This window comes from Dermacentor silvarum, chromosome 6 (assembly GCF_013339745.2).
Source record: "Dermacentor silvarum isolate Dsil-2018 chromosome 6, BIME_Dsil_1.4, whole genome shotgun sequence".
Classification (NCBI taxonomy): Eukaryota; Metazoa; Arthropoda; class Arachnida; order Ixodida; family Ixodidae; genus Dermacentor; species Dermacentor silvarum.
In genome coordinates, this window is record NC_051159.1 from 164,820,069 (window position 1) to 164,836,145 (window position 16,077).

General features: G+C 44.9%; 2 protein-coding genes across 8 annotated transcripts in view; one reads left to right on the forward strand and one right to left on the reverse strand.

Annotated features, from left to right (window-relative positions):
• Positions 1–1,527: 1,527 nt before the first annotated feature.
• LOC119456336 (serine/threonine-protein phosphatase 2A 65 kDa regulatory subunit A alpha isoform) lies at positions 1,528–14,302 on the reverse strand. 3 transcript variants are annotated; one of them, XM_037718049.2, is made up of 8 exons: positions 14,084–14,302; positions 11,865–11,955; positions 9,519–9,619; positions 8,442–8,822; positions 6,531–7,540; positions 3,487–3,578; positions 1,887–1,914; positions 1,528–1,801 (listed from the first exon to the last, which is right to left on the reverse strand). In XM_037718049.2, exons 1-8 carry the CDS (start codon positions 14,165–14,167, stop codon positions 1,741–1,743), a joined length of 1,848 nt encoding a protein of 615 aa, XP_037573977.1. In that variant the 5' UTR covers positions 14,168–14,302; the 3' UTR covers positions 1,528–1,740. The 3 variants fall into 3 exon arrangements, with proteins under 3 accessions (XP_037573977.1, XP_037573976.1, XP_037573978.1); XM_037718048.2 differs by having other exon boundaries at positions 1,887–1,917; XM_037718050.2 differs by lacking the exon at positions 1,887–1,914 and having other exon boundaries at positions 14,084–14,300.
• Positions 14,303–15,182: 880 nt separating this feature from the next.
• Positions 15,183–16,077, forward strand: part of LOC119456335 (WAS/WASL-interacting protein family member 3) — a 53,914-nt gene continuing 53,019 nt past the window's right edge. For 3 of the 5 annotated variants that reach the window (XM_049669755.1, XM_049669756.1, XM_049669757.1), the window contains exon 1: positions 15,183–15,507. In XM_049669755.1, coding sequence (XP_049525712.1) covers positions 15,457–15,507 — 51 coding nt within the window. In that variant the 5' untranslated portion in view covers positions 15,183–15,456. The remainder of the gene's footprint in view (positions 15,508–16,077) is intronic. The other 2 variants (XM_049669758.1, XM_037718043.2) reach the window with 1 other exon arrangement.

A 16,077-nucleotide genomic window follows, 5' to 3' on the forward strand; every position in this document is an offset into this window, starting at 1 on the left:
CTGCGAATAGCACAGTGACGAATCTTGCATGCCGTATGTCGCAAGGCTCTTTCCGCGAAGAGAGGATGTGGCGTGCGGTGGTTTTGGTAAATTCGAACTAACATAAAGATCCGTTACAGTGCCCTAGATAAGTGAGGGTTGGGGTCGGATTCATTTTGGCCGTTTGCGGAATCCTAAAATGCCGTTCGTAGATCGCCTTTGTCTACGAGAAGAAAAACCCGGCGGCACAGCATCTCCAGTTCGGCATCCCATGCGCGGCCACTCAATGAAAAGATTGAGTGTCATCCATGTTTTTGTGTGGAACGCATATCAGATTGGAAGGCCTTTCACATTCTTGAAACAGAGTAGCAATCTGCTCTTGCCAATAACGAACGGCGGCAGTTTGCACGAGCCACTCGTATACAAAGTGAACTAAACTGGAGCATACTGCTCATTTTTCCTCCATGGCGTGTACTGCCCTCAGATTCAATATCTTGTTTGACAGCATCTGCCAAAACAGTGCCATTTCAAATGTCAGCATTAAATATTTTCGCTGACGCGAGAAGAGATTGTGCATTTGTTAGAAGCACACTCGCAGAGGTGCGACACAGCGGATCGTTTGATATATCGAATGTGTCGATGAACGGGAGTTCAATGTACGCTTAGTACATCAGTATACTATTGTCAAGTTAAGCTTGATTTGCATTCGACCTTTTTCTTTTAATCTTTGATCTACTGCTGCTTGTTTGGGGCAACACTGCATCAAAAACTTCTATGAGAAAGAAAATCCTACGAGTTATTGCTAATGTACTTTATGATTTGCACACCACTTACATTTATGAACGGTAAAATGTATTGACCGTAATAGAACATTTTGATCAAAAATTAAGAGCGTTTCTATACCAAGACAATTGCCAGAAATTATACTTACCTCGTGAATCTCTTTACACTTGAATGCTGAACATCTTATTCGACCATAGCCCCAGATACCTTCATGTTGCCCCAATGCAGAACTACGATTTTGCAATGTTAAAATATCTACCCAATTTTTTAAATCTGTCAATGTCAAATAAGTATGAGCATGTCTTGCTGAAAATGTCATTCTGAAATTATTTTAATTTCTCTGCAAGTTGTCAGTATACAGTATATGCGACTAGTGCAGTACTTTCAAGGCGATCAATGCCATGCCTTTCATGTTCTTGCAAACAGTCTGCAACGAAGGTGACTGTACTTCCAAAAGTGTTAAATCTACCCATCTAGCTTACTTTAATGTGCATTTTCCTTTTATGTACCTTTATAAGCTTGCAACAATTATAGTTCCAAGCTCCCAAATGTGCAAAGACAAAAAAACAAGCGCAGCATTCTGAGTACGTATTCGTTTAATAGTTGGTAATGATCACACCACAAGCTCAGCGGTGAAAATCCTGAGACAACTGTTACATCACGTCTGGTTAAAGCTTCCCAGAAGTTTGTTCTCCAGTCAGGTCCTTGTTCCCAGGTGTGGGGAAAAAAAAAAAAGAAAGAGCAAAAGCAAACAAGGAACGCAGCCTCGTCAGCATTCTTTTACTAGTTTACAATGATCACGCCACAAACTCAACGATGAGAACTGCGAGACACCCTTCCCCGCCTTTCGCCCTTCCAACGAGACTTGTCCTCACTCATGCCATTGAAACGGGCTGCAGTGCTCTGGCCAGCAGGGCAGCATAAGACGCCACTGGTCACTCATTTGTGTGTATGCGTACACGTGCTGCAGGTCGAACTTTAATTTTTACTGGCTACGACGGGATTGGGTGGGCTAGCCGGCTGGGGGTTCACGGCAGCACTGCAAACAAAAAGGTGAACACAGACAAATTCACATCAGCACACTATCCACAAAGCTGAGCCAACCACACTATTTTCAAGCCTACCTTTGGGGCTGCTGTCCACCTTCCTTTACTGCTGAAAGTTATTAGGAAACAATTAAACGGCTAGCTTTTATGCCTTTGACGTTAGTATCTGCAGTGACATATTTCTGGCGCAAATATTTTAGTAAGTGATGGGTTCTTCTTTCTGGGGTTTTATGAGCCAAAACCAGTTCCGATTATGAAGCACGCAGTAGTGGAGAGCTCCGGATTAATTTTGACCACCTGGGGTTCTTTAACGTGCACTACAACGCAAGCACACGGGCCGAAATGCGGCTGCCGCGGCCGAGATTAGATCCCGTGATTTCGTGCTCAGCAGCGCAACGCCTTTGCTAACTGAGCCACCGCGGCGGGTGAATATCAAAATATTTTAATGAATCGAATAGTCAAGTGCAGACGCATATACAGTAAAACCTCGTAATAACGAAATTGAAGTGGGAGCTGATTTACTTCCATATATCCATTATTGCATCTACTGCACTATGAATCTCTTCGGCAATTTCATTTTCTAATATCCGTTATTTCGTTATAACGAGGTTTGACTGTATTTAGAGCAGGAATACTTATTTCAGTGTAATTAGGTACCACCCCTATTTCTACTAGTGCAAGAAAGAGCTATCAGAGACAAATGATCAGCTTTAAAAACCTGAACAAACAGCCTCTCCACTTTAAAGCATAGTTGCAAACAAGCTTTTCAAGAAAGAACGGGGCTGCTGTACGACTATATTTCCAAAAACGTTAAAATGTTTGCGAAAGAAAAAAAAAAAGCCGCTGAAGGTCTTGTGTGTCATACACATGTAAAAGGGTCAACGCCTGTAGCATAAAAATAAAACTGCTATGAGGTAGACTGCGAATATCTAAGTGGTCATGTAGGCTGCAAAACTGAAAACAAAGCTTTGCATTACCCATTTTTTTTATTTCTGCATTGCTTCGAAAACCTGTGTGGTCGTCTAACTTAGGATAATTAACGATAATATGCAGTAACCAGATTTAATATTTGGTTAGCTTCAAAAGTGCCAAAGAATTCTTTTTCGAATATGAATAGTTAGTGTGAAGTATTCGATTTGCTTACCGCTAATTTCTGTGTGAATCATATTTTGCAGACAGCTACGGATTGTCATGGAAACATCTGATACTCTTGTCTGCAGGTGCACCTTTCATAATTAGTTTAGCTTTACACCGTAGGCACCATCCTACACTTCCATTTTCTCAATATCATTCTGTAGCATGTTATCTTCTTGCACCCTACCATTATAGCGAAACAGATTTGGCAGCAATTCGTGCCTAGTTTTTTCAGCATCAATTCCTCACTACTGCACGTGAAATTAACCCTTGAACGAGTTTGGCCAGCCAAGAGCATCCGTGTCACTATAATGCTTCAACTTGACAGTGATTTTCACATTTGTCATACAAAGCAGGCAAGCCCCAAGGATGTCGATGCAGTAAAGGAGAGTTATTTTAGCAGAAACCACAAGGAGGCACGTGTGTCCTTGTGGTTTTTGTGATAAAGGACGCTGTAAAATGATGAATCAACAAGTCCATATTACAACACTGGTCAGTAAATTTTATTTCGTTTGGACTTCACGGGACCAGAGCTTTCACCCACCTGCCAAGGCTTCAGATGCAAAGTACCGAACATCAACGTCTGGATCTGTGTTCAGCTTTTCCAAGCAGGGCTTTACCTGGCCTTGCAGCGTCCTGCAAAACAAATTTCAGCTCCTGCAATGTGACAGTCTTATGGCACCCAGCACATGCCTTGAAATACAGCAATACTTATTCCTTTCGACACACAGCACATCTATCAGTCCATGTGCATTCTTTCAAATGGCACAAGGGAGATGTACACAAAAGTTTGAAAGAAAGATTACAGCAAACCATACAAAGTAGCCTGAAAACAAGTTCTTTTCGGCAGTGGTCCCTCCTTGCTGCAGAGTTGTTACAACGGGGCCTTTAACCCTTTGCGGTCCGTTGTCGGGCCCTGCCCGACAACCCAACACGGCCGTAGCGGTCCGCTGTCGGGCACCGCCCGACAAGGGTGTTCGGGGGTTAAATTTCGCGGTTTTTCTCACTGCGATTCGTGCGCATTCTTTGTATACATGATGCGCCATCTCTTGAGAGATAAATAAACTTTGTTTGTTGAAGTTTACTTTTTTTTGCACTAGGGTGCAGCACAATGTTCAGCACGGCTTCTGGATACCCGAGCGTTCTCACTTGCACGCGCAACCACACGTTCGCGCGGTTCGCTGAGAAGCATGGCCACATTTTCACCGCGTGCGTTTTATGATGGTGAATTTAGTGAAAGCTTGTATGGGTTTCCATTTTCAATAACTTTATTTTGAGGCGCACACAGCTGCAGAATCATGGTGAGAAAGAAGAGCGACACCTGCAGTACCGCCGCAACCTCATCCTACAGCTGGTGGGTGACGTGAGGGCTAGATCCAAAAAGCGAGGCCCGTCTGCGCGGAAGGAATGCGAGGAGCCATTTCGTCTACAAGCTCCCAGGCCGAAGCAGCAAGGACTGTGTCGCTTGTAGCGATCGAAAAACAAACGGAGGCAGGAGAGAAACTGTGTGTTTCTGCAAAACCTGCCTAACAACCCTGGCCTGCACCCAGGAGAATGCTTCGAGCGTTATCACACGCTGCTCAAATATCAGTTGAGGAGTTGCCTGCAGAATGCAAGAGAAAAAATAAATATCCTGTGAATTTTTCTTCCACAGTTGGTGGTTTTGTTAGCGGCGCCGCAAACTGGCAAAACAGTTTCGGACCGGAACAGCCGGAAAGTGGGTAAAAGTTGCGGACTGCAAAGGGTTAAGGAGTACTGACATATTTTCAAAGTTGTAGGAACTCCATCACATGCTTTTTGCACATAAAAGGGTACACTTAGCAAGCATGAAGGTTGGAAAACACATTAAGTTAATTCTAAAGTTGGTCTCAATGTCGGTGTGGCATCATCGACATTGTCGCAATGCAACACATGTCGAGTAAACGTGAGGCTGTGTATGACAATATTGTGAATAAAAATGTCAACGCTGCTGCACGAGTTTCTTGTGGTAGCCGCGATTATCTCGGGAATGGAGTGCATCAACCTTCTGGGTATCAAAACCAGAACTGGTTTGTAGAAACATGCATTATAATTTAGTTGGCGCGCTCCTGACACTTGCCAGCATTTTTTCTAGAGTTTGTGCCTTCATTTAAGGAAAAAAAAAAAAAAAGTCATGCTGGTACAAAGGTGCACTTCTCAGATGGTCTGCAGAGCCTTAGAGAGTCCACCAACATGGGCTAGGGCCAATTGTTGCCAAGCAAGTGATTGTGAATATGATAAGTGCTCTGGCATGTGGAAAGCTGTTATCCGAGATAGGTTGCGGAGCTTAGCATTGTGGCACCCTGCGCAGTTGGATATTTTTCTGTGCACCTGCTCTTGAATGCTGATGGAAGCCCATAAAAGAACTAATACGACTCAATTCTTGGGTATACCCAAGAACTGAGTACGTACAAGTTGTACAAGTTCTATCAGCATTGCAAAGTAAGTGCTTAAAAAAATATCGAACTACGCAGAGTGCAACAATGATAAGTCCTGCAACCTATCTTGAATAACTTTCCATATGCCAGAGCACTTGTCATATTCACAATCACAGTCGCTTGCTTTCGCTATAGACTGAATATTCACTCTTCCATGTCACAGAAATGGGTACCTGTCTACCGCTATAAACAAGTTGCGAATCAGCTCCTGCAGATATGATGGATTTCCTAGTTGTATTAAGCTTTTTATCACAGTAAAGCAAGCAGCCTGGTTGAAGATTATTTCAGTGATTTTACTGAAAACAGCAAGTGCCCAAGCACTCGAGCACTCACACAGTGCTTCAGCATGTGATGGACATGTATAGAAACAAAGGAAGCACTGCAAGACTCACGCTAAAAGGTTTTGTGTGCAGTTAGAAAGCAAACAAACAGCAGATTCACACACAGATTCTACATAGCTTCCTTGCTATGTCTCGGTACGAGTAGTTGCTCACGGACCACAAATGTATTAAAAAAAATTTCGAGGCCACCTAAGAACTTCCTAAGAGTTGTGAATGCGAAAGCATTAATGTCCAATTGAACGCCACTGAGCGGTCCTTCGAGTTATGAACTCCGCGTGGGCAAGCGAGCACGTTGAGACGCTTCGTGTGATTTCATTTGGCCTTACCGAGATGCAGTTACAATCTTGAGAGCTTGCATGGACAACGCAAGCTTCCGAGAGCGAAAGCGACATGGCAACAATGCCCTCTCCCCTCATGCAATAGGGCGAGAGAAGGTGCTCCCTTTCACCCGCTCTGCTTCATTGAGGCCCAAGCCAGTGTCCTGAGTGCTCTCGTGACGTGGCGTCGCAGCCAATGGGAAGTTCGCTGCTACAGACAACGCTGGCTTTTTTGCTCAATGGACCATTTGACGCTTTCACATCAAATGTTTTCCCCAAATATTTTCATGTTCCAAGAAAACAGTACACAGCGCCTTGTGCCACTGGGGCCGAGCAGTAAGGTGTCATACCGACAAAACTGAACCCCAACCTTTGACAATGACTGCAGTATCTCTGCCACATGGCCTCAAAAGACAGCTAGTGCCACTACCACAGTGGCTTTAATACCTCTAGCAACCAGAGAAGGACACTCACGGTGCATCCAGGAGGGGTGTGATGCGCTGCAGCGTCTTGGCAACATTGAAGCGGACGTTGGCAACCGAGTCGCTGGCAAGACCGAGCACGGTGGCGAGCATCAGGCGGCTGGTAACCTCACCGCCACATGCTTCAGCCAGCACGTTGATGCAGAAGAGGCAGGTCATGCGGTGAAGGTAGTTCTGGTCGCGCGACATGGTCAGCACTTTGGGAATGACCGTGGCCTGGGCCCAGTCCTTGCCAAACTTGTCAACCAGCTTGCGCAGGTTTTGGGTGGCCGCCTCACGGATGGCAAACACGTGGTCCACCAACCACGTCATGCACAACGCATTAAGCTTCTCGTCGAAGAACTCCACACCCAGCTGGCCCGCCAGCAATGGCATGTACTCAATGATAGCCAGCCGCACACGCCACTTGGAGTCCTCGGCCAGCTCGACGATGGCTGGCAGCAGCGACTGCGAAAGCTGCTGGATGCCGATGACCTCATTGACGCAGTCTAGGTTGGAGATGATGTTGAGTCGAACCTCGGGGCACTCGTCCTTGAGCTGTGAGAGGAACAGTGGGAGGAGGTGCTCCACGGTGTTCTGCTTGCCGAGGATTGGAGAGAGACCCATGATGACAGAGGCAAGGGCCGACTTGACGTGTTGGTTCGGGTCAGAGACGAGGTCCTTGACACAGGGCAGAATGTTGCTCATGATCACCTGCTCCTGCACTTCAGGAGGCAAATTCTGGCAGAAGTCCTTGACCTTGTGAGCGGCAGCTGCCCGCACTTCAGCCTCACAGTCCTTGAGTAGGTTCTGGAAGGCGAGGACCAGGTCGGCACGCGTCACTTCAGGACCGAGGGCCTTCTGCAGGTCGGTGAAGCGGTCGGCCACCATGTAGCGCACCCGCCAGCTTTTGTCCTCGGCTGCCTGGCGCAAGGTCGGCAGCAACAGTGGTTCCAGATCTTCCCGTGGCAGGAGGCCGGCCAGCGACACACAAGCTTCCACTGCGAGCAGCCGCACGCTGTCCTGCACACATGCAACAGTGTAGTTTTAAAGAAATATTCACCAGCCCTCTACGAGAAAGTAAGAAAACAGGATGCCAAAAGAACATTGTTTAATGATGCTAAATGTAACATCAATCTAGGCTGTTAAGTATGCCTTTCCAGAAACATGGCAAAATGTTTTTTGCCATGCTATTAATTATCTCAAGAGAAAGCTTTGATAGAAGGGACCACACAATAGATTGATTTCACGACAAGTTTTACTACTTCCGAAGTGCGGAAAGTTGGTCTTAGTATGGGCTAATTTCTTACATGATGCACCACAGTGTTTCACTACACCATGAATGAATGCGTGTGGTTTAGTGGTGCAAGGGCCAGGTATGGCCAAAGAGCGCCATGCCTGTTTCACTACACCACCGATGCCGCAAAGCATTCTGGTAGTAGTGGTCCTTAGCGGGCTGAAGGGTGACTAAGGTATACTGTGATTGTACCATGACAAACCCACTTAGCCTCCGAGATCAAAAGGCAGGGAAGCGAGAATAAAAGGATCCTACAATAGCAGTTGGGTTGAGGAGATCACCTCCCAATTTCTCCCTGAAATTCAGTGGAAAAATCCACCACTGGCATTCTCCTTGGAACTCCCCTCAATGTTGCCTCAAATCCAAGTACTATGGGAAAGTGGAGAGAGTTTCATCATGCTGTCCGCAGGGTCGCAGTGCATGCACTCTGAACATGGCGAGGTCAGTCTACTGCTCTGCAATTTAAAATTACGCATGAAAAAGGTGGGACATGTACGAGTACTGCGGGCGGCTGGCAATTACAGGGGTCTTGGCTAATCCAAGTGAATAAGTTTTTGCATCCTAGTAGCCACTGCAGTTCCACAACCTTGTTCCGAGCAGCGTAATGGCACAACAGGCACAACGCACCTGTTCGTCCTGGGCGAGGTACCCCCACATGGCGACCAGGTCCCCTTTGAGCCACTCGGGTTCGACAACTTGGGCCAGCTCGCCCAGCTTGGAGGCTGCCGCTCGTCGCACCATGGGCGTGTCGTCCTGGCACAGGTTGCGGAAATGGCTGCGCAGCTCTGCCTTGACGGCCGGAGACACGCGTGGGTAGCAGACGGCAAACAGGCCACACGCCGATGTACGCGACGTGAACCAGTCACCCGAGGCGAGCCGCTTCACCAGGGGCACAAAGTACTGCTCCAAGTCAGCCGCACTATGCTGCTGAGAGATGGCACGCAGGGACTCGACTGCCTTGTCCCGCACCACTGTCTCCTCAACGGTGGCCAGGCTCTCGAGAGGGGGCTGCATGATCCAGCACATCCTGGATCAGACCTGCTTTCACACACTTCAGACACTGGGCATGCCCCAATGACCATATACTATACTATTCTGTTTTACATACCATGTGTCCCACGTAACTTGTGTTAAAATTTAAATATATGCAAGTGCTACGTAGCTGGACAGAATCAAGGTAATGCTGTTTGTCGTTGCTTGGAGCAAGTCAGACTATTTTTGTATTTCACCTAATTGCAATTTCACACACTATGAAATGCAATGCGCGAGACTTTTATGACTACTACTTGTGTGGCTTCTGCAGGCTTGTCTGCTATTAAGTATGAAATGGAGTATAGACTACGTAATGCTCGAACTAGGAATAGTGGTTAGTGGCCGTGCATTTGATCTTGTGTTTTGTCTTCCCGCACTGTTGAAATGAACTAGCAAAAAGATGTTGCTCAACCAGCCTCTCATGCACAACTTAAGGTAAAGCAAGAGCCGCACCCTTGCCCACTGAGCGAGTTCTGAAATTATCCTACTGAAATCCGAAGTACCTAGAGCCATTATATAAGTAATGTGCGCTGTTGTGAGCACAATCTTGTGCAATGCAAACCAATAATTTCAGTCAAGGATAATTAATTTTAATATATTGCACTAATTAATCTATTGATTGGTGTTATGTCATTAGACAGCATAAAAAGAGTGCATAAAAACAGTACCCACCAGGAGGCAGTGGACAAACTCAGGGCCACCAACCAGTGGTGTGAAGTTGCCCAGCTGCTCGGCAAGCGCCAGAAGCACCTCGTCTTCATCATAGATGGTGTCTGCATCACCAAAAAGGCAACACCCTCACCTCAGGCTAGAATGCATCACTGCACATGCGAGTCTCAAGACAGGAATTAAATTATAGCTGGTGCCTGCTCTTTTAGTATTCTGGACTTGGGAGCAAGCGATCGACAGCGTTACCCACAATATGCTCCCAAGGAAGCCGAGAGTTATGCGACGGACAGCGTATACAGGGTGTTTCAGCGAACACTTTCAAAAATTCTTAAATGTTGCCTGTGGCAGATAGCACAATTCTAGTTCATGAGCTGGTCTGCTCGAAGAGGTGGACGTTACTTACAAAGAAATTGAAATGTATAATCGAATAATTAACAAAAATTCACTAATTAACTTTTAACTAATTAACTGATGGCTCATATTGCAATTTACAAATTGTAGCCGTGGAGTTCGCAAGGCGGATCCACTTGGAATTATTCCTCCGGATGACACCAGTTTCAAGATATTAATTCCCGAACTTAACGGAGAAATGCATTCACGTTCTAGTTAAGTTTTTAACAAAACGTCGCTTTATGCATTGAAGCACAAAATTAACTGGAACGCCAATGCATTTCTCCGTTAAGTTCGGGAATTAATATTTTGAAACTGGTGTCATCCGGAGGAAAAATTACAAGTGGATCCGCCTTGCGAACTCCACAGCTACAATTTGTAGATTACAATATGGGCCATCAGGTAATTAGTTAAAAACTTAATTAATGAATTTTTGTTAATTAGTCGATTATGCATTATGTCCGCCTCTTCGAGGAGACCACCTCATTAACTAGAATTGGGCTATCAGCCACAGGCAACCTTAAATAAATTTTGAAAGTGTTCGCTGAAACACCCTGTATATACAATGAAATTTTGTCTACACAAGAGATTGTGTTTACCTTTGATCAAGCCTAGAGCAGCCAGAGAGGTCAGCGTGTTCGTGCCACCACATGCGAGCAGCAGTGACATACATGTGGTGCAATGAAGCAGGACAAAGCCTCTCACAAGAGCTACAGCGTGACACCCCTCCTTGCCCGTGCTAAAAACATCCCAAGGCTGGGAGTGCAGAGCGTACCAAGCACTACATATTCAGTCCAGATGCATTCTCACTGCGATAAAAAATTTAACAATAAAGGCACCAGACTCTGAATTCAATTACTGCGAACTGCAGTTATGCCCCATTCTTTCACACTAACACACCTTTGATGTCACTTACTGCGAAATGTTTTCAACTTACATTATATCTAATGTAATTATTTGCAATAGATGAGTAGGATTCTTCATTGCATACAGACATACTGTTCGCTTTACAAAAGCATACACAAAGCGAATTTCACAATATAGATTTTGCCCATATTCAAGATTTTCTAATATGGGAGTATCATTCAACAATGCAAGCATTATCTGTTCACCTGCACAAAGTGGTTATGACTTTGTGGTCAATACACTAGGCTCAACATTATTGGCTGGAATCAAGAAATACCCGCTTGGATACCTGTTTCGTAATGTCATGCCTGAAGCAAAGTGCGAGGAATGAGACCACCACAATCGGCTTATTTCTGAGCCCATAACTGCTGTTCGCAGTAAAACTGCAGACCCGTATTTTCGCAATTCCTTCAGCAACCAAGCAGCATTATATTTAGACGGGTAGCCAAACCCAACACAACACGGCTTCCATTAGTTCCATTTTACAACAATTTCAAGCAATAACAACCTCAAGGCCCCAGCAAACTTGTTAATGCGCGCGATTAAAGCATGCAATCCAACACCTAACAGTAGCCACAAGCCGAAATGGTTACTAGAGCAAAACACTTGCTGATGATCCACCAGTATGATTTTACCAGGGAGGCAACATTTAATATTTAATTGCTCATGCACCAACTCTGTTCAAATGTATTTGCTGGCAAGGTAGATCTGCTAGGAACAGGAAAAAGGATAAAGTACAAGAACAAGCAGTCCTTAATGAAAGCTTAATTAGATAGTAGCCTGACAACTAGCTTGCCATGGTGCTGCAGCAACGCGACAACTTCTGGTAAGTGAAATAGTAGCAATAAAGAACAATGAAAATTGTTCATGCGTCCTGTCGTTCAAACCCACAACCAATTCTTGCCCTAAATGCCAAGTTAAAAAAATTCACGACAAGCAATGCTGCATAAACTCGAAATACATTCCAGTAATTTCAGAAAAAACTGCTAATAGTGGTCCCGATGAAGTGGCACCAGCAATGAGAAACCAAGTGCATATAGAAGAACCACGTACCAGTGAGGAAGGGGATCAGCTCGCTGCGGGTTCGCTCCACACCAAGCGCCAACGCAATAGTCGACAGTTTCTTGATGCTGTTCAGCCGCAACTGAAATGCACAAATGAAATTGATGTGAAATGTTGACCTTCTTGAAGATGCAGGCGGAAGCGAGGATTCAAAAGCCACGAGGGCTTCTGGTAAGGTTTCGCCCTCACATACAGCGCACGCAACTGACACCTCATGCATGATACAAACTACTACTGCAGTCTTGTGTTCACTACATAGAGGACTTCGCTCTTCAAACAGTGTTAAACAGCTTTGACTTGAGAATGCTTTTGGGGGCAAAAATTGCAGGACCATGGTCATGTGCATTACTGGTACAAACAGCCCCCCCCCCCCCCCCAATCATTGCTGTTAACAAATTCGGCAAGCCTTGGCAACTGCTCATAGACTTTGGCGCGAACCTGTGTGTGTGCATGCAGCTAGTGACCTGCATCTTTTTCTCTCTGTTTTCATGGTTATTTTATTTCCCAAGTACACGGTAGCGTTTCGTTAAATGCCTTTGCTTTTTCTTTTCCTCTCTCATAGATGACGCTACTGACTCCGCTCAAAGAAGTGCTCCTAAATAGAATACTATTTGGCTTACATACAAATGCCACCATAATTTAATACAAATGAAAAATATCAGGTTATTACGACTGCGCTTGTACTCGAGCAGTGACAGATGAGTTTACCATGCTGCAAATGAACTACAGTTATTAGGTATATTTGCTAGAGTTAAAATTATAGCATGCAGTACTCGGAACATAACTTAAGCTAGGTATATCGAAAAGTCTACTCGCACGCACTGCAACACAGTCGACAACCGACATTGGTGTTGCAGACTGCACACCACACAGTGACAGAAAACTTCCCACCTAGGAAGAACTGTGGTTTGTTCTTACGTAATGTTCACTTGAACAGAATACCAATAGAGTAGAATGGAAACAGTGAATTGAAGAATAATGAAAGTCTGTAGCAACCAACAATAAATAATGCATATTGAATACACACATTCAGCAAAGCGAAACAGTTGAATAAATGCTTTACAACTAACGGCAATGCATACAATTGTGTTTCTTTTTATCTTATTTTCCTATGCAACATGTAATATCATGCAGTGGTTATGTCTATGCACTGCAAAGGTCACAAATTCTATTTCTATATACCTTGTGTCACATTTCGAATGGCTAAATGAGAGAAAATCAAGTAAATGAAAGAAGGCGCTGAATATACTGCACCATTCCATTAAAGATAAGTGTGCGTGTAAGATCCGCATGAGCCGACATTATGTTAACATTTAATGTTGGAAATAATTTTTTTATTATTATTATTACGCAGAGCAACGCTGCACTTATTCGCACTACATTGGCGGCCAGCATACCGGGTTTATTTTAGCCCGTTTGCTGGTACTTGTATACGGAGGACATATAAGCTTCGCATATATATCCACAAATATATCCAGCGAAGAAACGACGAACACCAATCCCCGGGGAAGAGAAAATAGCTTTAAAAAGAAGTACTGGGCATCACAAGATGGCTATTAGCGGGGCGTAGTACACCACCGAGACGGAACGACGCCGTGCCTGCAGCACGACGGACATCGCCCGTCCCGCAAATTCGTGCGCAGCATGTTTGTTTTTATTGACAAAAATAAATACCAAACAACACACAGCAACTAACTTAATCGGATGGTCAATCAATGAACGGAAATCCTACTCGGCGTTTGTAGCGCATCGCTTACATAGCTTTCAGGATGAGATTTCAGCCCAAGGCGAGTCGCCGGAAAGCGCCTTCACGATGTTTACATCTGAAGCACCAGGCTTCTCTATAAGAATAGAGACAAGTTCCACGTAATGATGAAGCTGTATTGATTCTGCTAATTCTGAACGAACGGAGGGCTTTTTTTCTTTCGTACATCTCATGCAGTAACTTGACGAGGTCGTCAAGCGTCAAAACTGCCTACAGGCACACCGCGCTGCTACCTCAGAGCTCGCGTTATAACTACTGCAAAATGACGAATGCTTCGAAAGTCACTGGTGACGTAGGTTGGACAGTACTCGGACATAAAGGAAAGCGGAAGAAAAGAAACTTCGTAAGAAGGCAACTGTACCGCCTTCGCAAAGTCGTCGCCATACAATCTGTTAGGACTAACACGGCAGTAGAGGAGACGAGCATGAGCGGCGATAAACCTCACCTGGACATCTTCATTCCTTAGTTCGTCGATTAGTACCGCGATTGGGTAGAGTGAATCCTCTGTGTTTGTGTCGCTCGCTGCCATTTCTGCAGAATCTCTGGGCAGGTCAGCAAGACCCGCTGTAAAATGAAAACAACACAGACGACACGGGCTACAGCGCTACAGCCAAGACAACCGCAAAATCAACGGCGAGAGTCGCTGCATTTCAAGCCACGGGCAAACGACGGCCGCTCTCCTACGGGACCAGTCGAGCCACATAAAAATATGTTATAACCAAATATATTATAAAATAGGGATAAGAGAAAGTACTAAAAATAGTGATCACAATTTTTGACAATTGGGTAATAAAAACGCTGAAATGCGATTTTTTTTTTTTAGCACTGGCCTCAGAAATTGGCAGTCAAAATCACAAAGTAATATATTTAAAAATTTCTGCGCACATCACGGCCGGAATTTTGTAGCGATGCCTAATGACTTATTCTATACTTATCATCCACCGCTCACGACCGGCTGAACCCGTTGATAACGCGAGCGGACCGTCGCTCTGACCACTGACAAAAGCGCGATAAGCGCGAAAAGGCATTATTACAGGAAAGGCATCGCTACAAAATACTGGCCCACCATTGAGTTTGAGTAGAAAAACTTGATTTCACGAGGAAAGGAAATAAAATCAGTCTTGTTCACCGTAGTCTTGCTTACATGCAATTTCATGCTTCGGTGTGACATAGCATTCTCGACAGCAAATTACCGAGCGCAGAGTTTTCGAGAAAGTAAACGCAGGTAAGGCAGATGACGATTATCGTTGTGTGACAAGATAAGCCGCAAATGATGCAACCTTTTACTTCAAAAGATAAACAAATCTTGGAGGCCATACTTTTGCTTACTGCTACCAGAGCCATGATGTGGCCAGAGCAGAGCCCAAAAATACGTTCGTATTCTACATTTTCATATCTACCTGCCTTTTTATGTGTTATTAAGATTAATAAAGACGTTAAAATTTTGAAGCATGTCTCAGGGACTGACAGCGGTTCATACAAAAAAGAAAAGTTATGAGCACAGACTACACGAGACTACTGCTCTAATACTGGAGCTGACTGAAGCCAAGCCAAAGCCTAGATTTGTATTTTGTTCTTTTATGTAGTTTCGATATTCTGGCAGTGTTCGAAGTGTCGTTTTTGAGAAGTTGGGCGCCGTTGTTAGTCGAAGGCGTTGATTGTCAGTGTCTGTTGATATAATGACATAAGATCAGTAGGTCCATTGCACGCAATTTATGTGTATGCGTTGCTGTGCTGTTAGCTGTTAGCTGTAGTAACGGTCCTTCAGTAGCGCGTCGCCGGGTCATGCGTAGCATATCCGCATGAGCCGACGAAAACATGTACCCGACTGCACATGTGGGACCTGGCGCCGAAGACATGTCAGAAGACGTAAGTGTGCCATGCATCAAGGAAGTAAGGAAACGTGGTCCGAAACGGACGCCGTAGGCGCGTGTTCCATGACAGCTAGGGGGCTGCCGTTTACGGAATCTCTGCTCATGATGTCATGATTGCGTAGTTACCTGCGACACAACTCCTGCACTAGCCGGTTATGATTACGTAGTTACCTGCGACACAACTCCCGCACTAGCCGGTTCTTCCTACACTGGGGCTCTTTCTAGGTGTCGTGTTTTTTGTGTGTTCATTGTTTGTACTCTCGCGCACTCGGTCGTCGAGTATGACAGGTGTGCTCTTAACGCAGAGGAAACGTATGAAAAGCCTATTGCTTGTGTCCGCATGTGCAGCTACATACTACTTCGTATCAATGTCGGGGCAATGCCGAAAACAAAGTTGATTTTAGTGCAAATAGAAAATGAATACAGATAACGAGGCAGTTGTTGAATTGCATTTATCTGATTGTAATGATAAAGTATTGACATAAACACGGGGAATGAGGTTAAAACAATATTTTGGTAAGTTTGTGCGTGTTTCAGAGTGCTTGAAGTATTTCTGCGCGAATTA